Here is a 23,746-nt window from a genome sequence, read left to right as displayed (position 1 = left end):
ATTTTAATAGATACCAGTATGAAAATTCTTTGAAATATAACTCCTATCTAAACTTTTCCTAATCTCATTTCCTTTTCAGAATCATTAGACATGTGAAAAAGTCTTTAGATAAATTTCTGAAAAGTTTTATTTTTGTTATTTTTATGTTTTAAATACCTTAACTACATATATTTCCAAATGCTTGATATTATGCTAAAGTCCACTGTATGTTAAACACAATAAAATATTTCCAGTTGTTGCCTATTCTTATGTATAATAGATCTTCCATCTACTCAAATTTTATTGTCTTTCCAGAAAAAAAAAAAAAACTTTTCTAGGAAGCAAAGATACAAAATTGGTTATATTCTTTCCTCAAGTATTATTTGACCTGGCACTTGTCAGAATTCATTCTGATTTATATCCATAGAATTTTGTAGCCAAAGACAGTAATATAATCAATAGTCTACTTATCAATACTTTTACCTGCTGTGTTTTACAGAGATGGGCCTTTATGTTCTTATCTGAAATTAGTGGTCATATTCATGAAACCCTTTTTCTTTTCAAATTAAAAAAATAAAAATAGATATAAATTTAATGTAGAATTATAATTTAATACTGTTAAGGCATTCAAGTATTAGGTTAAAGCTATCACATTTTATTGATGCCTATTATATAGACAGAAAAATGAGATTCCAATGTGTATTATTTCCTAAAAATAAAAATTAGCCATTTTCTATTCTGGTATAGAAAATTAACGTTTGTTTTTCTTAATCATTAGATGGTCAACATCATCTGAAATATGATACATAGTAACAGATAATCTTTTTACAAGAGAATAATGTAAACGTTTTCTATTATAAATTTTTCCCCATTTTAATCCATTGGGGTGTCTTAATACACTTGCTATAATGGTAGATTACAAATCTATATTTTTACCATTTACATTTAACCTGAATAGAAAAACTTGTCATAAGTTTCAGGGATTCCATGTACTGATCCTTTCAACAATGAAAATTAAACTCCTCTCCTCCCTACCAAAAGCAAATAAACATTCTCTGTAATAAAAAGATATTGACAATATATTTTTTATTTACAAAGTATCAGTCTAAATTTGCATATATAGAAAGAAATCTATGTTTAAAGAGAAAAATCAAATTAAATGCTTGCATCATTGGTACAATAAGCTAAGCAAATTATGTAACCATTGAATTACATGTTAAAATATAGTAAGACTAGAAGATAGATAGATAGATAGATAGACAGATAGATAGATAGAGACTTATAAACACAAGACTTAGGAACTAAGGAGTTCTTTTGGCTAAAACCTAATATTGGCTTTATTTCAGTTTAATTGGAAGAGGATCTCAAATTCATCTTCTCCATGAGATATCAGGAACCTGGATTTCTCTTTGTACCAAAGGTTAATAAGAAATGTGTCTGCAAAAGTCAAACAGCATTAAATACCAAAAACTGATTATTATTCTACAGGAGTTGTTCTGTCATTCATAATCTCTCCATGCTCCAACCTTCCACAGCTAATCTTTAATGGATGACATGCAAGAAAGAAAAATAACTAACATATAAAGCAGAGGCTCTAAAGTGAGCTTTTAAGAAATAGAAAAATAAGGCTTTTAAAGATATATAAATATTTTAAATATCACAAAATAGCATATAAAATACTATCTAAATAAATACTTTTAAGTGAAATGTAAGCATCATCTGCATACTATAAAAGCAATAGAATAACAAAAATTAAAGAGACAAAAAAACACTAGACAATGCCCACCAGGACTGTTAAGGAAAAATGAAAGGTTTAATTGAACAAGCTAATTTTAGAAGGCATAAAAACACATCATCACTGATATAAGAGCAAATTAATGGATGCAAATCAGGCCACAGCATACTATCATTCATTGTTAAACTCAATTTTACTAAAACAAATTTTAAAATGCTTATGTGTTAATGACTTTTTTTAGGTGAGAAGAGATACATACCTAAAGAACAAAATGCAATGTTTCTTCTGTGCTTCTCTAAAATATCCCCTAGTATTTGAAGGTCATACATAACAAATGTCAAATAATATTACCCACATGTATAATTTAATGAGCTAAAACTCAGTAAAAAGTCTTAAATAGCTACAATGAGGTAAATCATTAATGCATAGGGAGTGAGGTGGTCATTTCAGCTTTTCCTAAGACTAAATAAGATCTACTTGTTATACATTTTAACTTTTTTCTAGAGGTTTTAAAATTTTTTCAGTATTTCCACACTTTTGAAAAAAGGTTAAATCTAAAAATTAAGGAAAACTCAAAACTGGGGATCCAATTAAATAATAAATAAAAATCCTCTGTAAACTATTTTAACAAAAGAAATACAAATCAATTGCTTGTATAACAAAACCATTTATAAATAACTATCCCATACTTATCTATATAATTAATATGGGATAGTAATTTACATAACTACACAACAACTAGGAACACTTTGGGTATGTCCTCTATTAGATGAAGAAGTCTTGAGAAAACAAGATGGTTACATCATCATCATCTTATCATCATAATTATTTATTGAGTTTCTTCTATGGGTCAAGCACTTCATAAACATTATCTCACTTAAGCATTGAAGCAACCTATAGTAGATTTTAACTAATGCTTAGTGAGGCTGTCATTACACATGATAAGCGGTAAAAAGATTAGAACAAAGATCAGAATCCAAAGTCTGCACATTTAACCACTACTTACAACATTATGATTGAGAAGTGGTAACAGGCAATAAAAAAATGCCTGAAATCCCAAATCTGTCTTATTTGCTGATGTATATTCAGTGTCCAAAACAGAGCCTAGAACATAATGAGCCCTCAATAAATATTTCTTGTTTGATTTGTAAAGAAGTAAGCATAGTTCCTGTGAAACATTTAAGTGCTTAATAAACAGTGTCAATGATGGTGACAATGACAATAATGATGGTGATGTAAAAAAAGAAAAGAAAGGAAAAGGGGTCAACCATCAGAGATTTTAACATGATAGGGGACACAGCTGATTTTCAAACTCTCATAAAATCACACTATAATAACAGATTCATGTTATGAAAAAAACCAATGGAGAAACAAAGGAAAAAGATTTGAAGCTAAGTAAGGGTCTACATGAAAATTTATCATACATACACATTGCATAAAAGCTCAAATCTTTTGCATCCCATTTTATTTTGAATTCACATTTTACAAAAATATATTAGTGATATGACATATCTGTATCTCAACTGCAATGTTATTTATAATCCAATCCTTTGTTTCTTCTTTTGTTTGTCCATTTTTCAGTTTAGTGCCCTTTTAAAATCTATTAACAGTAACCCAGTAATTTTTAATTAAAAGCCAAACAGTTATAAAATGTCTTTTTATAACTTCTGGCAATAATTACATTATTAAAGGTTTAAGAATTTCATAAATGTAAAAGCAATAAAATAATATTAATTTGAGCTACAACTTACTGAGTACTAGTTATATACCATGTACTTTTATATATTATCACTTATCTTTAAAATAATCTGGCAAATTGGTTAATACTCACATTTTACATGGGAGAAGATAAACCCAAAGAGGACAAATAACTTGCCCAAAGGTAGAGAATCAACATCAAGTGCCCAAGCTGTAAGCTGAACCTGGATCGTTGTGACTCTAAAGATTTTGGTCTTCCCAATTGCCCTAAACTGCCTACAGAGAACTGGACATCTTTTGTTTTATGTGGTTTTGTCTGTACTAGATTCTTATAAATTATACAATCACCTTAGAAGACAAAATGGACTGATATATATGTTACATAATAAACATAAAGACATAAAAATAAATACAAAGAAAAGGTGGCATGGGTAAAAAGGCAAAACTTTGATCACTGCCATCATATGGTTTTTGTAAAACCATACGGTCTTTATATCTCAAATTTTAAAATTAGAGTGCAAGTAATTTCTAAAAAAAGAAACCACATCTTTTGAAAGCCATGTTTATTTTTTCTAATACTAAATCTATGCTTATTATAGAAAACTGGAAAAAGGTAGCAACTGTTCGCTGAAAAATTAATAGTTTCACTTAAAGACCACCATTTGCCACTTATTTTATAATATATACATGTATAGATTTTTTCTTTTTATAAAATCATATTATAAATACAGTGTTTCCCCTATTTCTTTCACCTAATAGTTACGTTTTTCTCATGTCCTCAAATATTCTTAATTATTGCAAAATGTCTCAAATTGTAAATGTATCATAACATTTCATAATTTCCTTATGGTTAGACTGTTTTTAACTCTCTTGCTATCACAACTATTATATAAATATCATTATATATAAATCTCTATATTTTATATACTCTAAGAAAATGCCTACTATTTCCTTAGGGTACCTCATATTTTAATTAACATTTTATTTTTAAAATGTATAGTCTTTTTTTATCCTATTTGCTATTTTTAATGTTTAGTTTAGATGTTTTTATAAGCATTTCTTTTGTCAAATGGTTTGATCTTTTTAAACATGTATATTCTGCTTAAGGACATTATAATAATTTTATGCATGCATCATTCAAACTGTTCAAACGGGAACCCTTAAATATATACCAATAAATAAAATATTTGAAGTATCTGCTTAGCTACATTAAAAAAAAAATTAAAGAGTAAATATTATTGCTTAATTAGGTTTTCCCTCCAAGAGATAAATGGGCTAGGCAGACACATTAATTCACAATTTTCAATAGGTTATGAAAACCCAAATCTCATCAAATTATTTCTGTAAGACATATGCAAAGTTAACATTATGCAAATGCATTTATTGTAATGGTATCCTAACAATTAGTATATTTCTATATTTGATTATAAAAAGCCAAGAGATTTCCAAATTGTTCTAAGTTTATATTTGAAATATTTATTTTTAACAAACTATTAATTTGTCTTAAAATGTTACTCTCATATTTTCAGAAAATATAAAATAAAAACGTTATAGTAGTTTAACATTAACAGAAAAGCAACCATCTAGTATTCAGCTGGTGTACTTATGTATGATCATCTTTGTTATATTTTCATAGCAATGTTTAGTTCTATTTTCCACAGTAATATTTTGAAGACAGGCTCTACTAGTTAATCATATTTCTGATCTAAAACAATTCTGCACATATGTAATCCTATTAAGTAACTTGTAAAGCAGTATTATAACCTCAGACTAATCATAAAATTCAATTGTTTCTTAAAAGCATTCCAAATGATATAAAAATGTTAAAATAAGTGATTTCTAAAATGGCTCTGAATGCCAATGTGTATTCCTTTACGAAATTTCTCTTTCCTTAACATACTAAAACAATATGAGAGAGACATTCACAGTGGCATACACAGATGGAGATCACAGACTATTGAGAATCATTTCATTATATCTAAAACGTATCAAAAATACATTTAAAAATTTCTCCTTGCAAAGACTTGTGAGTAAAGATAGACTCCAGAATATATTTAAGGTAATCATTTATAATCTGAAAGTTTGGCAACCTTTCACTTTAATCTCAGGGAAAATATTATCTCTATTAGCATCTACATCATCAGATGAAAACTTATTAATTGCACAAAACAGATTTTTAAATCAAATGCAGGTTTCCATTGGCAATGAATATGTGACTATCTTCATGCAAAGGCGAAGTTATTTCCTCTCAAGGAGCTAAAACAATAAGTGGTATTTGAACTGCTGGTTGAAAGGTAGAGGCACTGGTAATCATTATTTCCCCTTGTTTGTTCAGCCCCTTCCAACAAAACAAACAACCTTTTTGTGATTGGATTGACATGGTGTTAACAATGCATTTAATGCCCAAATCAGTATGAATACAGGTAAAGCTCTCACTAATACCAGTACCAGGATGTTAAAGCCACCTATTTTCTAAGCAGCCAAAAAAAAAAAAAAAAAAAGGGACAGAGCTTCCCCTCCTTTGGCAAATAAGCCAGTATGCTAGTATTCATTCACCAAGACACACCATATAATAACCTTATGTGTGATTCTTAAGGCCATATGTTAATACTCATCTACTATACCTGCTGTCTTTTCAGCAATTTTAGCTTCTGTTTCTTTCTCTTGGAGTTCCAGCTTAAACTTTAGTTTTCTCTGTTCTTTATCTTCTTTAGCCAGTTTCTCTTGAAGCTAAAGCACATTAAAAAAAAAATCATAGATTTTTATCTGACAAATGTCTTGCAAAAATATAACTAATTTCAAAGTAAAGTTTTTGTTTTTTCTTAATTCTTATATAATATTTAGCTGCCTAGATATATAACTCCAGAAAAAAATTAAGAATTTGTTACTTATAAAGTAATAATTACCTGTAATAATATAGAAATTGTAAAAACATCACAATATACACTTAATTTATTTAGTTATATGTGCATGAATAGGCAAATGAAATTCACAGAACCAACATTATTTTTAAAAATAACTACTGCAGGCCACATACAGTGGCTGGGATTACTGGCCTGTAATCCCAGCACTTTGGGAGGCCAAGGTGGGCAAATCACCTGAGGTCAGGAGTTCAAGACCAGCCTGGCCAACATGGTGAAACCCTGTCTCTACTAAAAATACAAAAAGTTAGCTGGGCATGGTGGTGGACACCTGCAATCCCAGCTACTCAGGAGGCTGAGGCAGGAGATCGCTTGAACCCGGGAGGTGGAGATTGCAGTGGGCCAAGATTGTGTCATTGCACTCCAGCCTGGGAAACAAGAGGGAAACTCCATCTTAAAACAATAATAATAAAAATAACTACTGCAAAAGCAGTCTCATCCATTCTTTTTTCTTAACACAAAATATTTGGAAGGGATTCACCTACTAAAATAATGGATAGCAACGCTTTACAGTTTATCTTAGTAAGTCCAATATTTTGAAACAAAATTAAGATAATAATCTTAATATCTGATACAAATCTCCCTTTGAGAAACTATCCCATCCTATTCCATTTAAATTGGCACTGATACCTGACTCATAATTGGCATTTAATAAATAACCGCTAAATGAAAGTACAGAAAACATCTCATGCTTTCATATAGAATCCCTCCAAATGCTTTTTTAATTCCTTCCTAGGCTTCTGTAATTTTAGTTTTCCTTCAGACATGATCAACATTCCTAACATCATGCTTCAGTTTGATTAGGTCAAATGACTAGAATATTAAAATTAGAGAAGTATGTAGAGGTTAAAAGAAAAGAAGGTATAGAAAATGTACATTATTTAATTAAATTATTTAATGATCACATGAATATAACTAGAATAAGAGTCTGAACAGAAGATAAAACATAACAAGACAAATTGTATTGGATAAAATGCAGCAGTATAAGATAAACACAAGGTAAATTACCATATTGCCAAGCCTTGCTACTGAAATGTTTAATTACATATATTATTAAGGTCAAATATAGGGCATAGATACTAATAAAGAAAAAAAAAATTAAGAAAGTAACATGAAACCAATGCATTCTATTTCTCATTCTCTTTAGCACTCAAACAAAGTTTTACTAAAATTTGAATGAATTTTTTTTTTTAAGATACCTATACAAGGAACCAGGGGTTAGTTTTTGAAAAAGGAAGTGCTAATACAGGCCAGCAAGGTAGGAAACCAAAAAAAAAATGTTTTCATAGTCAACTCCTTAACTCAACCATAACCTGATGGCAAGGTATGGCAAAAACATAAAGCTATGTTAAATGATTAAAGTACAAAATAAAGCTGAAATATGATGGGCAATAAAGGAAATTTAGAAGATCAACAGCTAAAAGCAGACTATACAATTATCAGATGTTCCATATTATACCTTTTTATTGCTTGTTTTCAGAATATTCAATTCTTTTAGAAGAAATGCTATTGTATTCTCTTTATCTGAGTCTGAAGTAACTTGACAAGGAGTCATACATTCATTATGAATATCATTATGTCTATGTTCCATAATGCTGTAATAAAGAAACTGATTAATGTTCAGAGTAAGACAAACTAATTTTTTTGACATTTTGTATGCTACTTAAGAACAGTACCAACATAAGCAAGTAGTATAAAGGAAGGCAAAGGCAAATAGATGGGCTATTTTTTTATAGGCCTTATATTAAATTTGTAAGCATAGGTAAATCTTGGAGTCACTAAGAAGAAATTTAGTAAAGGCTGGGACAGTCAGTGCAGCTCTATTTATCATGTATATCTTCTGTTGTAATTATACTAGATATCTCATAATCTGACTTTAGCCCAATCTCTACTATTTACTTTACCCATGTGGTTATAAAATGTTTATCCCTACTTCATTCTGTGCTTCTACCCCGCAATATGTACTCCAATCTACATCCTAGTAAGAATCTGTTACAGGGTTAAAAGGTTATATTATATGTTACTATCCATTAACACATCTACTGAATAATTTGAAAGTAGAAATAAAAGTTCCTATGCAAAACTCTGTTAAAAATAGTATGCTGTAAAGTATTATTTTGTCTAGACTGAAAATACACTAGTCACTGAAACTTCTTTTTAAATCTAATAATATTTTTATAGTACATGACTAATTATCAAAGTTCCTTAATCTCATAGTTAAAAGTATAAGGTATCACAAATTCAAATCCTTTCATGAGCTAGGTAGGCAAGGTGAATGGGTAAAAGCTGAGAACGTAAAATAACAAGGAAGGCAAATGGTAGAGCACAAGGCCCTTTTAACAGCATTCAAATTCATTTAAACGAAAAATAGTGCTAACCTAAACCGAAATGCATGTTTGGGCTTACCTTATCCTGGAGCTGCCAGTTTTTTACTTTCATGAAAGATATCTCATGTATATCAATTTAACAGTTATTTCCAAATACATAATAAAAGGTCACAGAAAATAATATTGAACAAGATAGAATTAAATCTCACTGCCTTTCTTCAGATGCACGTTGTGCTTTTTCACTTAGTTAACTAGACATATTATATCTATATCACAGAAACAGTTGAAAACCTTGGTAGATTCCCCAAATTCTAATGAGTTTAGAATTAGCCAACTCCAAAAAGAAAGAAAGAAGGAAAGAGGAAAAAAGGGAAGAAGGGAGAAAGGAACAAAAAGTTCTTCCACTTTCCACTCTCTGTTTCTCTCTTTTTTTTTTCTTGAGACAATCTTGCTCTGTCACCCAGGCTGGAGTGCAGTGGCATACTCTCAGCTAACTGCAACCTCTGCCTCCTAGGTTCAAGCGATTTTCATGACTCAGCCTCCTGAGTAGCTGGGATTCCAGGCATGTGCCACCACACCTGGCTGATACTTGTATTTTTAGTAGAGATAGGGTTTCACCATGTTGGCCAGACTGGTCTCAAACTCCTGACCTCAAGTGACCTGCCCGCCTCGGCCTCCCAAATTGCTGGAATTACAGGCAAGAGCCACCATGCCCAGCCCCAATTCCTGCTTTCTAAATCTAAGGCTGTGAATACTTACTTGGATTTTTCAGTAGTACAGTAAACAGACTCATCATCTGGATAAGAACTGATGATCTGAAAATTCCTTGATCTCTGCCCTGGCCATTCTGTGTTCTCATAACTTATTTCATTAACTAATTCAGTGGATTTCTGATGCATATTTTCCTCAGAATTCATAGTCAGTTGCTCATCTGGCTGTGTACTTTTATTTATCCTTGTGGTTTCTTGTTTAAGATAACTGTGGGTTATATCTGTATTTAAACAAACAAAATAACACATGATATATCAAACACTGTAACTACATATTAAATCATTCAATCAAATAAATATTTTTGGAAATACTCTCATAGCTTTAAAAATATAATTTCTAGTCTTATTTCTACTGTAATCAGATAAGCATATACAGTGTGGTTTTTACCATCAAGACTTCCATTTCCACAGTCAATAGATATTTAGGATAGTGGTTCACAACTCTGACTGCATGTTGGAATAACCTAAGGAGATTTTAAAAAATCCTCAGAGCTTAAAAGATCTCTGGGAGTGAGACCTAGTCTATATTTCTGAAGATCCCCAAATGATTCCAGTATACACTCAAGGCTGAGAATCACTGATTTGGAGATATTATTTTCTAGATTAACTTTTCTAGATTTCTGAAAATAGTATATAATAATGATTATGGTGAAGAGTTATTATATGTGGAACTCTGGTATTAGACTGCCTGGGTTAGAATTCCAGCTTTGCCAAGTGCATCACTTTGGGCAAGTTACTCAACCCATCCTGCCTCAGTTTCTTTTTTGTAAAATGGGTATATAATATTTGTTGTTAAGGACTGAGTTAACATATGCAAAATACTTGGCCTAGTGCCTGACACATACATACACAAAGCAAACTCATTCACTAGTAAATCAGTTCAACAGACCCCAGTACTGATTGTAACTAGTACTTTCTTATTTAGGGCAGAAACATTTCTTGAACTTTAAAAGGCAGATGAATCTCACCTGATTTTTGATGATGCCTTTTTTAATCTGCCAAACTTACAATCGTTGGAGGCACATACGAGTAGTTTTATTTTATTTTACTCGATTTTTTTTTTTTTTGAGATGGGGTCTTGCTCTGTTGGCCAGGCTGGAGTGTGGTGGTATGATTACGGCTCTGTAGCCTCGACCTCCTGAGCTCAAGCAATCCTCTTGCCTTGGTCTTCCGAATGCCTGGAACTAAAGGAGCATGCCACCTTGCCTGGCTCATTTTTATGTTCTGTAAAGATGGGGTCTTGCTATTTTGCTCAGGCTGAGAGTTGTTTTAGAATTTAAAAAAGGGGGACACTTATAAATGAAATACCTCTCATAAAAATATTCACTTTTTAAGAAAAAATTATTTGCTTGTATATTTGCTAAAATTAGGTATAGCCAGTTATGAACTCTAGATCTTGGACATTATTCCTATTGGTAGCTAGAAGCTAGACGAGTATCATTTGTTTTTGGTAAATTACTCTCTATTTCACTCTCAAGAAATGAATTAGAAGAGAGAATGTCCTATCATAATTATACACTATAAGACAGCTGTGAAACTTCAACATTATATTAACTTAAATTTGAGTTTTAGGAACAGATACATCTGAAGATTACTTGTTCATATTTGACATCTCAAAATTCTTACTTGGTTTGCATTAGTTGGTCACCAAGCAACTTTTCTGTAATAGGCTGCCATTAGTATAATGGAACTCTCAAAATCTGAATGAGAAAAGTTTATAAATGGGCACTAAGGAAAGCCTCTATATCATTAACAGACCATGCTTTCTAACACATATTAACATATAACATTGTAAGTAACTCAAATGAAAAACAATCAGAAATAATTACTGAAAGCATAATCAAAATAACAAAATTGCCCCTAGGGACATATTTCTCAAAAACTATTAGGCCCCACACGCTTCTTCAGTTTATGAAGTACCACGTTTCTTCAAAAGGAAAAAGAATGGTCCATGGATCACTGTCAACTATAAAAGCCCCCAGGTCCCCCTGACAGCCGCACAACTGCTTCAGACTCTTGTCCAGCGCTTTTCGACCTGTTCGAGACCAAATTTACCATTATCTACAATTTGTCCCAAGTTTTAACCACCATATTTCTAGATCTAATTCAGTATATTTTTTCCTTTCAGTTTTTTATTCCTAACCTCCTGGTGTTTATTTGACCTTATCTCTGCTATTTAAACTCGCTATTTGTTTACTAGTTTTATAGTTCTCTTCCTTCAGCTATGACCTAATGTCAAATTTTGTGATCTCCTGAACTCTTGATAAATCACCACTATTTCACTTGTGACCATACTATCTTCTTCGAACTTAGAGCCGATAGGGAAGCTTCCCAATAAGAGGATTCTTTGTTGATCCTTCCTGGGTCTTAGTAATTACAACTCCTTGAAGTTTTATTACAATGCATCAATTTCTGACACACTCTAGACTTTCATTCTAAAATTTAATTTTAAATGTTTAATATTTTTAAAAAACCCATACTGTGTGACTTGGCTCTATTTCTGGATATTTTTCATTTTGTTCAGTAGTAAAAACTTTTAGATTTCTAATTCAAAAGGCTCATCAGAAATTTGGAGTTTGTTCTGCAAATCAGATTATCCATATCCTTCTACTGAAAATTTATTTTAAAAAGATTTAAAAAAATTTTTTTTAGAGTCAGGATCTTACCATGTTGCCCAGGCTGGCATCAAATTCCTTGGCTTAAGCAATCTTCCCACCTCAGACTCCCAGTCTGAGAATTTAATTTTACTTTAGAATAAACATAGCTGATTTATAAAACTTTTCCTGCCTTTTTCTTTTTTGACCAACTATTTTGGCAATATGATTCCAGCAAATCAATGTTAAATCCTCTGAAGGCTCTCAATACTCTTCCTCTCTGCCATCCTGCATTACACTATATTAGTATTCAAACACTTGTATTAATTTATTTATTCATTAATTTACTGATCATTCATGGAAAACTTACAGTGTGATATGCCTTGTGGTAGGTACTGGGAAAACAAAGATGAATAAGAAACAAACACTCCACTCAAAGACTCTCTAGTACAGTGAGGATGGCAAACTCATCTAATGATCTTAATACAATATAATAAAGACTATGCTTGGGCTATGGAGGCCAAATACATACAATATGCTAACCATACTAATGCTCACCTATAAGACTCTAGGAAGATTTCACATAGGCATTTGCTCCAGAAAAAGGACAAACAGGGTTACGAGAAGTAGCAAACTGCCAAAGGATAGCCAGAGTTACATGAAATAAAAAGTTAACAGATTATAAAAATAAGAAGAGAATAGGAAGAATAGGAATAGATACAGAGGAGAAGGAATCAATTTAGGAAAAACAAAGAGACATTTCTTGTATTGAAATGACAAGATGTTATAGTTACAGTCAGAAATGGTTATAGTTATAGTCGAAATTTTGAAAATTTCGAAAATGAGTAAACAGTTAAGGACAACGTCCAAGGTATGGCTCATCTGGAAATGGGTTGATGAAACAAATTAAAAGTGAACATACTTGGAGAGGAGAAAATCAAGAGGTTAAAGTGCTGAAAGTATCACCTCTGAAGGCAATGAAGTCATCCAGAGAAACGGCAGAAAATGAAGAGAAGAAATGAGAGCCAAATGTCAAAGATTTCAATGACTGCAGAAGCAAGCTAAATGAGAAGGCTGACAAAAACTGACAGTAAATAATCCTTCATTTTTACATTTTTATTTTGAAATAATTTGTCTTATAAAAAAGTTACAAAACAGTACAAAGAATTACTGTATACACATTACCTAGACTCCCCAAATATTAACATTTTATCATACCTGCTTTATTAACCATTCTTTCTATATGTATCTACACAAATATCTTTTTTCTTTTTTGAAAGAGGGTCTCGCTGTGTCCTCCAGATTGTCGTGTAGTAGCACAATCATGGCTCACTACAGCCTTGACCTTCCAGGCTCAAGCAATTTTCCCATCTCAGCTCTCAGCTCCCCCAATTAGTTGAGACTACAGTTGTGTGCTGCCATGCCTCACTTTTTTTTTGGAAAAAAAAAAAAAAGTTCTCTGAAAAAGAACTATAAAACTAGTAAACAAATAGCAAGTTTAAATGCAGAATAAGGTCAAGTAAACACCAGGAAGTTAATAATAAAAAACTGAAAGGAAACATATATTGAATTAGACCTAGAAATTTGTGACAAGTTGTAGATAATGGTAAATTTGGTCTCGAATAGGCCAAATGTTGCCCAGGCTGGTCTCAAACTCCTGGGCTCAAGTAATCCTCCTGCCTCTCCTTCCCAAAGTATTGGGATTACAGGCATAAACCACCATGCCTGACCTCAGAATTTTTTTTTTCTCAAACAAAAAAAGTTACAGGCATGATGCACTTTGACTTTTTGAGACAAATTTTAAGATACTGCTCATCTTACATTTTGCCTAAATTTCTTCACCTTATTCATAGCCCAACTTTGTGAATTAGTACCTTTTCTAACCAAGAGAAGATGAGAGCAGTTAATAACTCTCTCAAATCACTAACTTCTCAAGAAGTTCAGTCTGCAATTATTTTCTCTAAGCTCTCCAACTCAGGAGAAGGATCTTTATGAAGTGATAATGAGATGAAGCTACTAAAGCTTTAGCTGAGCTTATTTGTATTGCTCCTCACTTTAAAAAGAACTGCATACATAAATATAAACACAAGCCAATAAAATGCCATGAAAGTGAAGCTATTGGTCTGTTTTGCATATTAGTCAATCTATAAGATAAGATAAATGCTAAACAGAAAGATATTCACTTTTGATTCAAACTCCTATCTCTAGGAAGATGAAAATTTAAACCTAAAACCATCCTGTTGATTCCTCTATCTCTTTCATATGATTTGAAACAGAAACTCTCTTTAGTAATCCACTTTAGTGTTTAATCAATGTCATTCTTAACTGTTCTGTTATTATGACTAACTGAATACTATTTAACTTCATTTCTCCATATGGACTTAAAGAATAAACTGTCAATCTCTTCTTCATCATTCAAAAGTTATGAAGTCAGATTTTCTTTTCTCCAGAGTTAAACAACAGGAAAAATTTTATCATTACTATCAATCTCTTCATTTGCTTTTCTGTGGGCACGTTGTTTTATTTAGACATAAGCATTCAACCACTTCAAACCAAATATAATTCTCAACTCTGGCAATTACTATCTAATACTATCACTAACACATAAACTTATCAAACTGCTACCATTTGAAAATGACATTATGGATTACTACTAGGTATTACCCTAAAATGCCACCTACTGATATTGCTAGAGGCAGTTTATTCATCTAGGCATAGAATCTCAGTACTTAATACATGTGCATAGACCAGCTGCATTATTTGCTTTAAAGACCCTGTATCTCTCTAGTGACTTTCAGGCTGTTTCAATGAACCATTTTCATGATCTAACAAATTCTTGCTAGCTCCTGGAGATGTCAGTATTGTTCTCAATGCTAATGCTGTTGTTAAACCCGCAATTCCTTAGTCTGGAAAATTAACAGTACTACAATACCATTGCCTATCCTAGGAAAGAAAGCTTTGAGATTCCCTTTGAGTTCAATTCTTCAGACAATTACACATTTTTTAATGTATAGTATACTCAGTTAGATTGATGCTACCCAATAAATCATGACTCATTGCCAAAAATAACTATTATTTATTGACCACTATACAGAAGTAAGGTACTGGCTAGAATCAAATAGGGATTCTTAGAGGCTGGGAAATTCTGTTCTGCCTGGCTTTGTAAATAGTTTGTGACAACTGGTATCTGTGTAAACGGATTTGATGGTCTCCTGGGGGGTCAGTACTGTTTACAGAGCTGTTTCTTCAGAGTGGTTGAGCTAGAATTGTCTCTAGGGATCCTACAGGGGTTACTCAGAACAGCAACATCCCAGCTACCTGAGAGTTCAGGGACAGGAAAGAGAAAGGCAAGATAAAAGTACTAGGGGCAAATACATTCAAATAAATGGAGTGCCTGCCTCCTAAGATGAAGATGCTACTTGGTACATTTATATCTAAAGTGAACATAGTAAAGGCAATTTGTCAATGTGCTCTCTGATACTTGAGAACACAACTTCAACATTCTGTAAATTCTGTCTTTCGGGGGGTGAGAAAAGAAGGTTATTACTTATACCTTCCATCTGATTTTATAAATATAAAAAGAACCATATCTCATGCTTAATGCTTCTTTCCTTCCTATATGGTCCATTACCATATTATATAAAAACATTGAAATATAAGACTTTTTTTGCTATTAGAGTGCAAATTTGATGTGACAATGGAATTTCTATAGTAGTTCCACATTTTAAACAAAAGATGTCTTTTTTCAATGGTCAAGAACTTTTTAAAAAATGAATATTAGTTTTGAAATAAACAGAACAGTATCAACTAGTGATGGCTTCCAATGACGTCTACCAATTCTTTAAACACAGCATATACTCTCTTTCTCTCAGTGTATATAAATACTATTTATTTCCATTACTAAATATTTCCTTTTCTGTGGAATACAGGGCTCGCTTCCCACACAAATGCATATTATATGTGCGCCCCCAACATCTATGCAACACAGATGCATATTATATGTGTTTTTCCCCACACGTAACATTATCAAAAACTTCTGTCACATTATAGTAGACCCGCCTAATATGTGTGTACAAGATAAAAATTTAGACCATCCAAATGGTCGAACCACAACACCACTAATGTATTTAGACCCTCCAAGCAGAACCACAGTCAGTGTACGGGTTCTGAAGACAGACTACAGGGTTTGAATTCTGGCTCTACAATATAGCTGTATAACCTTCAGCAAAATATTTAATCTTACATCAACTTCCCTAGCAGTAAAGGGTGTAAAATAATAGTATCTCCCTCAAAAAAATTAAGAGAATTAAACTAAGTTACATAAATCTTTTAAAAAAGTGTTGGCACAAAATACACAATAAATATTAGCTATTATTATCTTTAGAATCTGCTTTGCTAAAAGCTAGTTTCTCTATTTGATTTATCTTACCTTACTGTGAGATAACATCACCATCTTGGGTCCATATTCAAACTTATAATTCAAATTCATATCTTTAATTTCTCTCAAATATTAAGAAAAGCAAGAAAGGTATCTATCATCCTAGTTATTATTCTAGTTTTCATATTTTAAATTTTCTCAATTTCCTAAACAAATTTATTTGATGATCAATAGTCAGCATATAGTTGCACAGCTAAAATCAGTACAGCTGATTTTAGTCAGCCAAGGTGTTATCTAGTCAACCAAGCTGTTATCTAGTCAACCAAGCTGTTATCTAAACATTTTTCTTCTATGAAATGTTAGCAACTATGTGGAAAAATCTCTTAGAAATACTAATATATATAATACTTTCTCTTTTTCTTCTTTTTTTCTTTTTTTGGGGGGGTCCAAATAACATTCTCCTGTTAACAATTGTATATAATTCTTTGAAAATATCAGAACACATGGAAATGAAAAATAAATAGAATGTCACCTAATTCAATGAAAAACATAAACACAAAAAGAAAATACTTAAGATGGTTAAAACTTGTAATTAATACATAATGGTTTAATAAAGTTTGTATCAGATTATAAAACTAATAAATTACAGAAGTAATACTACTTTGAAATTTAGAAATCTTGACACTAAGGAAAGACCCTGAAAGATAATTTACTGTCAAAGAAAGAAAATTAACAGTAAATTCAATCCCATGGCAGGAAAACAAGAAATTTAAATAACATACTTCTATAATATAATTTGCTCATTAATTATATTGGCATATGACATAAATTACAATCAGGATCACAGCTGGTAGATCATAGGCTCTTATCTTCCTGAGAATCTAGTTTAGGAGTCACAGGAAATTAGGTAACTTAGCTTAAAAATGGAAATTTTTTACATGAATACTGTATACTAGCTCTCTCAGGGCTTTTTAAGTTTGTTTTTTGGCTTCAACAATCATAAAATAAAGCTATAATTTTACTTTCATTGGTCTACATAATTAGTACCCTCTGTGCTTTAAACAAACTTGCCAACATACTTTTAGATTGTTTCTACACACAGTATAAATGAAATTGTAAGAGACGCTTTCTGTTTCATCTATTTTTCAATATCATCACCAAGTTAATTACCAACCACAACTAGGTAATTATTCTATAATGTGTTCAATCACATTATAGAAGAATAGTTACATAGTTGTGGTTTCTACAGTTCATGGCCTCTTCATCTATGTGTGTCTCCCTTTCTGGATTGTAAGCTCCCTAATATACTCATCTTCCTAAAACACATAGGGCAAAAACAGTGGATATATTAGGTCTTTCATTCAATGAAATGAAATGAATCAACGAAGGAAAATACTAAATTAGGTTTCTTTCTTTTTTTTTTTTTTGAGATGGGATCTCACTATGTTGCCCAGACTGGTCTTGAACTCCTGAGCTCAAGGGATCCTCCCACCTCGGCCTCCCAAAGTGTTGAGATTACAGGTGTGAGGCAATGCATCTGGCCAGAAATACTGAATAAGAAAATCAGCTAAAGGATATATGGAGAGTAAACAAGTATTGAAAATGAGTACTTTATTCAACACTTATTAAGTACCAACACAGTGCCAGTTGCTGTGTAGGATGTAAAGGTAAATTAAAAAGTCTATCTGCTCTCAGGGGAACTGACAAAGAACTAGGGAGGCAAATGATATGAATAACCCTTGCAAACAAGTAAAGAAAAGGTTGGTGGTAGAATGGGGGTAGACCCAGTGATGCTCAATCATACAGATCAGCACTATCCAAAAGATATATGGTTCAAATTGCTTATACAATTTTTAATTTTCTAGTAAGCTCATTAAACAATAACAAGTAATATTAATTTCTCAAATATGATCAGTTCAACACATAATATTTAAAAATTGAGAAATTTTACATTCCTTTTTGTACTATAATTACAGCAAATCTCAGTTTGGACTAGCCAGATTTTAAGTGTTCAATAGCCACATGGTGCCCATAGCTACCATATTGGAAAGCACAGATAGTGATTTCTTATGTTCTTTTTTTTTTTCAAAATAGGGTTTCACTCTGTCACCCAGACTAGAGTGAGGTTGCACCATCACAGCTCACTACAGCCTCAGCCTCCCAGACTCAGGCTATCCTCTAGCCTTAGCCTCCAGAGTAGCTAGGATCATAGGCAAGTGCCATCACACCTGACTAATTTGTTTTTATTATCTGTAGAGACAAGGTCTCCCTACGTTGCCCAGGCTGGTCTCGAACTCCTGGGCTCAAGTGATCTCAAGTCTATCCCATCTCAGCTTCCAAAGTCCTGGGATTACAGGTGTGAGCCACTGTCCTCGGTGCATACATAATTCTTAACAAGGCATAATGTACACACACTGAGAAGTTAAAAACATATTGAATGGTGAAGGCTATGTGTAGCTATAAGATACTGAAATAAGCTTTTATTAAGATTGAAAACCCAGAAAATCACAAAATCTGTCAATATCACATAACATTCATTTGGACTTAGATATACAAAATAAACTGCATCCTTTATACTCCTATACATGGTTATATTTAAACACACATGCCAAAAAGAAGTGGTGAGATTATTTTACCTTAGATACAGCAATTCAATGACTTGATGAAACATGTTTCAAACTATCTATCAGCTATTCATAAAAATTATTTTACTGAAATTTTATTCTTTTCTTTTATAGAAAAAGAGCTATTTAAAGCAGTGATACTACACCAATTTTTTTTTCAAGTTTTTGGTTGTTTCGCCAAGTCTGAAATAGTCATGAATGAATCAATATTCATTCTATTGAGGAAAAGTTCTGATTTCCATGTAAGAACTACGTAAAGTGCATAGGCATTTTGTGTAATTCTATCATACTGTAAGATTTTAAATTTCAACATCCTTGACCATATGTAGGTAATGAGCACAATATAATAGTGTAATATCCTGCAGCATAGGCTATATAATTAACTTATAAATCACATAAATTAAGGGTTTGTACAACTTCTATGACAAATATCAAAAACACTGCAAACATTATTTAGGCTGAAATGATTGTGAAAACTATCCTAAAGTTTGATTAACTAACATAACTATTTTTGTTGTTGTTATTCCCCAGTGATATCAACTATTTGGCTACTTGTAATATATTTGTAACCTTTTCAGCCTTTCTCAAATTTTCTTATTATTAGAATAATTTATAAAAGTTAATTAAAAACATGAGTGAACTTGGAAAGTCTTCAATTTCTACAACTGCAATAAAATAGGTTTAGTAATTATATATTTTTTGTTTGTTAAGAATAAAGACATACTAATTGTGAATTCAACAATTTCATAAATAATTTATAAAAGATAAATTTTCCAGTCATAAAGAGGAAAAAAAACAAACTTTCTTTATATGTGCCACTCATTTTGTTTAAGAATATATTTAGATTTGGAAAACAAAACAGAAGAATCACTAGTCAGATACTAAGGGGGAATCCCTGAAACACAATGTTAGTTCTAATGGATGGATGATTGTGTTTGGTCTTTTGAAACTTTGAAGTATAGGTAAGTCTTGATCACACAAATTAATAAATCCTAAAGCTGGAGTTAACAATAACCATTACACCCAAATTCTGCAGCTTAGCCTAGCCAATTTTTCAAAAGGTCAGGTTGTGAACTGGAGAAGATCAGGGAGGTCCACCGCATAGCTTTGTTGCCAGGCATCTCTCGTCTGGATTGTTGCAGGCATTTATTAGTATTCGTCAGCAGACTCAACAAAGCAAACAAGAAATTCAAGCACGAATAATAAAATGAAATGCTGCTATATAACCCTTTGTCATTCAGCAAATATGGGACTTTTTAGCTACATTGTTCCTAAACCTGGGTTACTACTTTAATTTTTCTCCACAGCGCTGACTGAATGAGTATGCATGTGTGTTAAATGCAGAGCTCCCCTAACAACTGCAGGACTGCCATTTAATCTGTTGGTAGATGGACCATTTCCTGTGGGAACCCTAGCTATGATTTCCAGATCCACCAAATAAATCTCAGATTAAGATTCCAAATGAAACCTGCCTTTGGCAGATAAAAAATGTCAAGATGGATATAAACAGTAAAATTATAAATTATCTAGGTGTTGCATGACAAACCAACGCTCAATTTTTTTTTGTTGATATGTGCCCAGATATCAAAACTATATGAGACATTCATCAAATGTCACACTTTCATAATATTGGAAGCATCATTAAAACTGTTTGACTAAGGACCTCAAAGTGTTTAAGCAGTAGCTCAAAAGTATATTTGTGCAAAGTAGAAGAATAAATTTACATATCAGCAGCAGCTCATAAGGGATGGGTAAATATTCTGTTTATCTCTCATTGTAATTCAGGTTACTTTAAATACAAGGTTTTAGGAAATCATTATACTCTATATGGCATCATTACATAACTTTCTATGCAAATGATATATTTTATTCAAATTCCCCATTTGTTTCTCAAAAAAAAAAAAAAAAAGAACACACACACACAAAACAAAACCAAAACACCCAAAAAAAAGAAAAACATGAAAAGAAAAGGTAGGACAGCTATTTAATTAATCAACTGTTACCCCTAAACTAGTGCCTTATTAGTTATACCCCTAATATCATCAGCTCCTTGTTAGAGTTAGCATTTTAAACTTTTCAAAAAAGCATTAGGTACTTGAAACAAAAAAAATAAAGCCTCAGAAAAGTAATTTGTTTTTTGGTAATGTGTTCATTTCAATTGACTTGGGGGAGGGGTACAGACTTTAAAAAAAGATAATAAAGGGTCAATATAGAAAATTATGGAAAGCAAAAGTCCTATTAAAAATGCAGAGGAAGTCTCTGATGCTAGTTTCTACGGCATTCTCAAGAGATCAAGATATGCTTTTTAAATAATTTTTTTGTCTTTGTTCTTCCTACCTAAACTAGTGCAGCCTTGTCCTAATCTTAAACTCCATACTAGTTGATTATAAAATACAAGCAATTAAGTTTTCCAAAAGGAAACAGGTTTCCTGAACTATAATCATTACTTTTTTTAACTTTAAACTCTTAAAAGCAATTGAGTAAAACAGCTTCAGTGACTCCAAATTTTGAAACATTTGTTTTTTTGACAAACATTTACACATTATCTAATCTACTTAAAATAGAAATTCTTTCAAATTATGAGTTCTTTCTACTTTTATAATAATTAATGGAAGGGATACAGAATACTCCCTACTCCATATTCTAAATCTTAGGGTTTGTACATAGGCCTGAAACCTTAAGGCCTACATATTCTGTCTTCCCTTATCATAATTCTTTCCTCCAAAACTTGTTGTTGGTTCAAGGAAACTAATGCTAAATGAACCATACCTACCCTAATCTGCTAGGGATTAATATTAATCTAAAAATTTGGAATTTTCAGGAGTGAGATGAACATTAATTAAAGAAAGAAATAATGGTATCTTGTGCTTAAAAGTAATTATATTTCTATCCTAAAACTGTTTAAATCAAGGAACATTTTTTGGTTTGTTAACTGTGTTAATTTTACAGTGTAATTATGTAGGTACAGATGGCAAAACTGTATTTAAAAGGAGCATTTTATTGTTAATTTTTTAAATATCAAGTGGCAAAAACATTGTTTCTATACAAGTAAAATTTTATCAGTACAAATCCATCAGTTTGTACTGTTCACCCATCAGCATCCTAATAATACTAAACGGTTACATGTAAAAACTAGAATCTGTCAAAAAATAAACATAAAAGTCCAAATACAATTTTTAAAAATAAGTACTTTTTACCTTACATCTTTTCAATACAAATATGGCAAAGTATTATCAATTTCAACCAAAAGCTACAGATAAGAATACTTTTAATTCAATCATTTACACTATAATCTACTTAATTTTGAAATTTTGAAGCTTGCTTTCCTCTGAGTTTGCTTTTTCGTATTTCCTAAAATAAGCAGAACACCAAGAAAAACTGTATCTGAAATTCTCCCAAAAATATAATAACATCCTACATGATAGGTTGTTTTGATTCAAATAAAACCAAACCACTAAAAGTTGGAGTATTTGGTGAACTCCTCCAAAAGATTTTTATTCTACTACTACAAATTTATTTCTAACCAAAGAGTAGTGAGTAAATGTAAACTAAAACATATAATTTTATGATTTAAAAAACTTTTTAAAAATGTATTTAAAATACCTTTAAGTCCAGGAAGTCACATCAGTCCTACTCTATAGTCAACCTGGACCAACACTCTAAAGGGCCTTCAATTCAGTCTACATATGAATGTATATTGATCCAGGTCTCCTAAATCAACAAAATGCCAATGCACACTTAGATCTTTATATTAATCACACTACAGAGGCCACACAGTCATCTGAAATATGACAAACTGAAATTCTCATGTCTAGAAAATTAAAGATTCAGTAATATTACATTAAGATGCATGTTGTAAATATGTGTTACAGGAGGTGTTCTGGCATGAAAGGCCATAACTAGAAATGAATGACAGTTTTTAGCAAAGAGCTCAGAATCTTAAGGATGGAAAATTTAAAACAAAGCAAAAATCTTTTGACAAAATCAAGTCATTTTTTCTATTTCAAAAAAAATTATTGTTTTCATGATCACAAATAAATTTGAAAGAATCTGCATTTTAAAAGCAGAGTTTGTATTTCCTTAAACCAAAGAAATAGAGTCACAAGTTCTACAAAGAGAATCATACCGACAGAATAAAAACAGGGAAGAAAAGGTCCTATTTAAAAGAGAAATTTACCATTTTTCATGCTCAATTTTCCTAGAAAGGATCATTTCTATAAAATAGAGGGACCAAAGATGTAAGAATTCCACATGAAGAGTACAGTGTGAACTGATTTAAAACACCATAAATTTAGTAAAAACAAAAGAAAGAGAGAAAGAAATAAAGAGAAAAGAAATCCTATTAGCTCACAAACTTTTCACCTATTAAGAATTTAAGAATTAATTCACTGATTGTAACAAATGTACAATTGTGGTGGAGAACTGACAGAGAGGGAGGTTGGGTATATGTGGGAGTAGGGGATCTACGGGTACACTCTGTACTTTCCTGTCAATTTTACTGTAAATCTAAAACTGTTCTAAAAGATAAGGTCTGTTTTTCAAACTGCCAACATATAATTAAAAAAAAATTTGTGGCATAAACTCACCAACAGGAAGTATTCATATGAGAAATTATGAATCTTGAAAGAGTTCACAACAAATGTTATAACCACCTAGAAAACTAAGTTGCCCTTGTAATTATTTTTTGTTTTTTCATTCCATTTTTCTACTCAGTCCAAGA

At 31.6% G+C, this 23,746-nt stretch overlaps 1 protein-coding gene across 10 annotated transcripts in view; it reads right to left on the bottom strand.

Moving 5' to 3' along the window:
• MIPOL1 (mirror-image polydactyly 1) overlaps window positions 1-23,746 on the bottom strand; it is a 365,075-nt gene that overhangs the window by 270,442 nt on the left and 70,887 nt on the right. For all 10 annotated transcript variants that reach the window (XM_064365793.1, XM_012469139.3, XM_012469173.3 and 7 more), the window contains 3 exons: window positions 9,420-9,651; window positions 7,793-7,928; window positions 6,037-6,142 (listed from right to left, as the gene is read on the bottom strand). In XM_064365793.1, the coding sequence (XP_064221863.1) occupies window positions 6,037-6,142; window positions 7,793-7,928; window positions 9,420-9,651 (474 nt within the window). The remainder of the gene's footprint in view (window positions 1-6,036; window positions 6,143-7,792; window positions 7,929-9,419; window positions 9,652-23,746) is intronic.

Source organism: Aotus nancymaae, unplaced genomic scaffold (assembly GCF_030222135.1).
Source record: "Aotus nancymaae isolate 86718 unplaced genomic scaffold, 86718_ANA_hifiasm-v0.15.2.pri h1tg000062l, whole genome shotgun sequence".
NCBI lineage: Eukaryota > Metazoa > Chordata > Mammalia > Primates > Aotidae > Aotus > Aotus nancymaae.
Note: the sequence above shows the minus strand (reverse complement) of the source record. Positions and strands in the feature narration are given on the sequence as shown.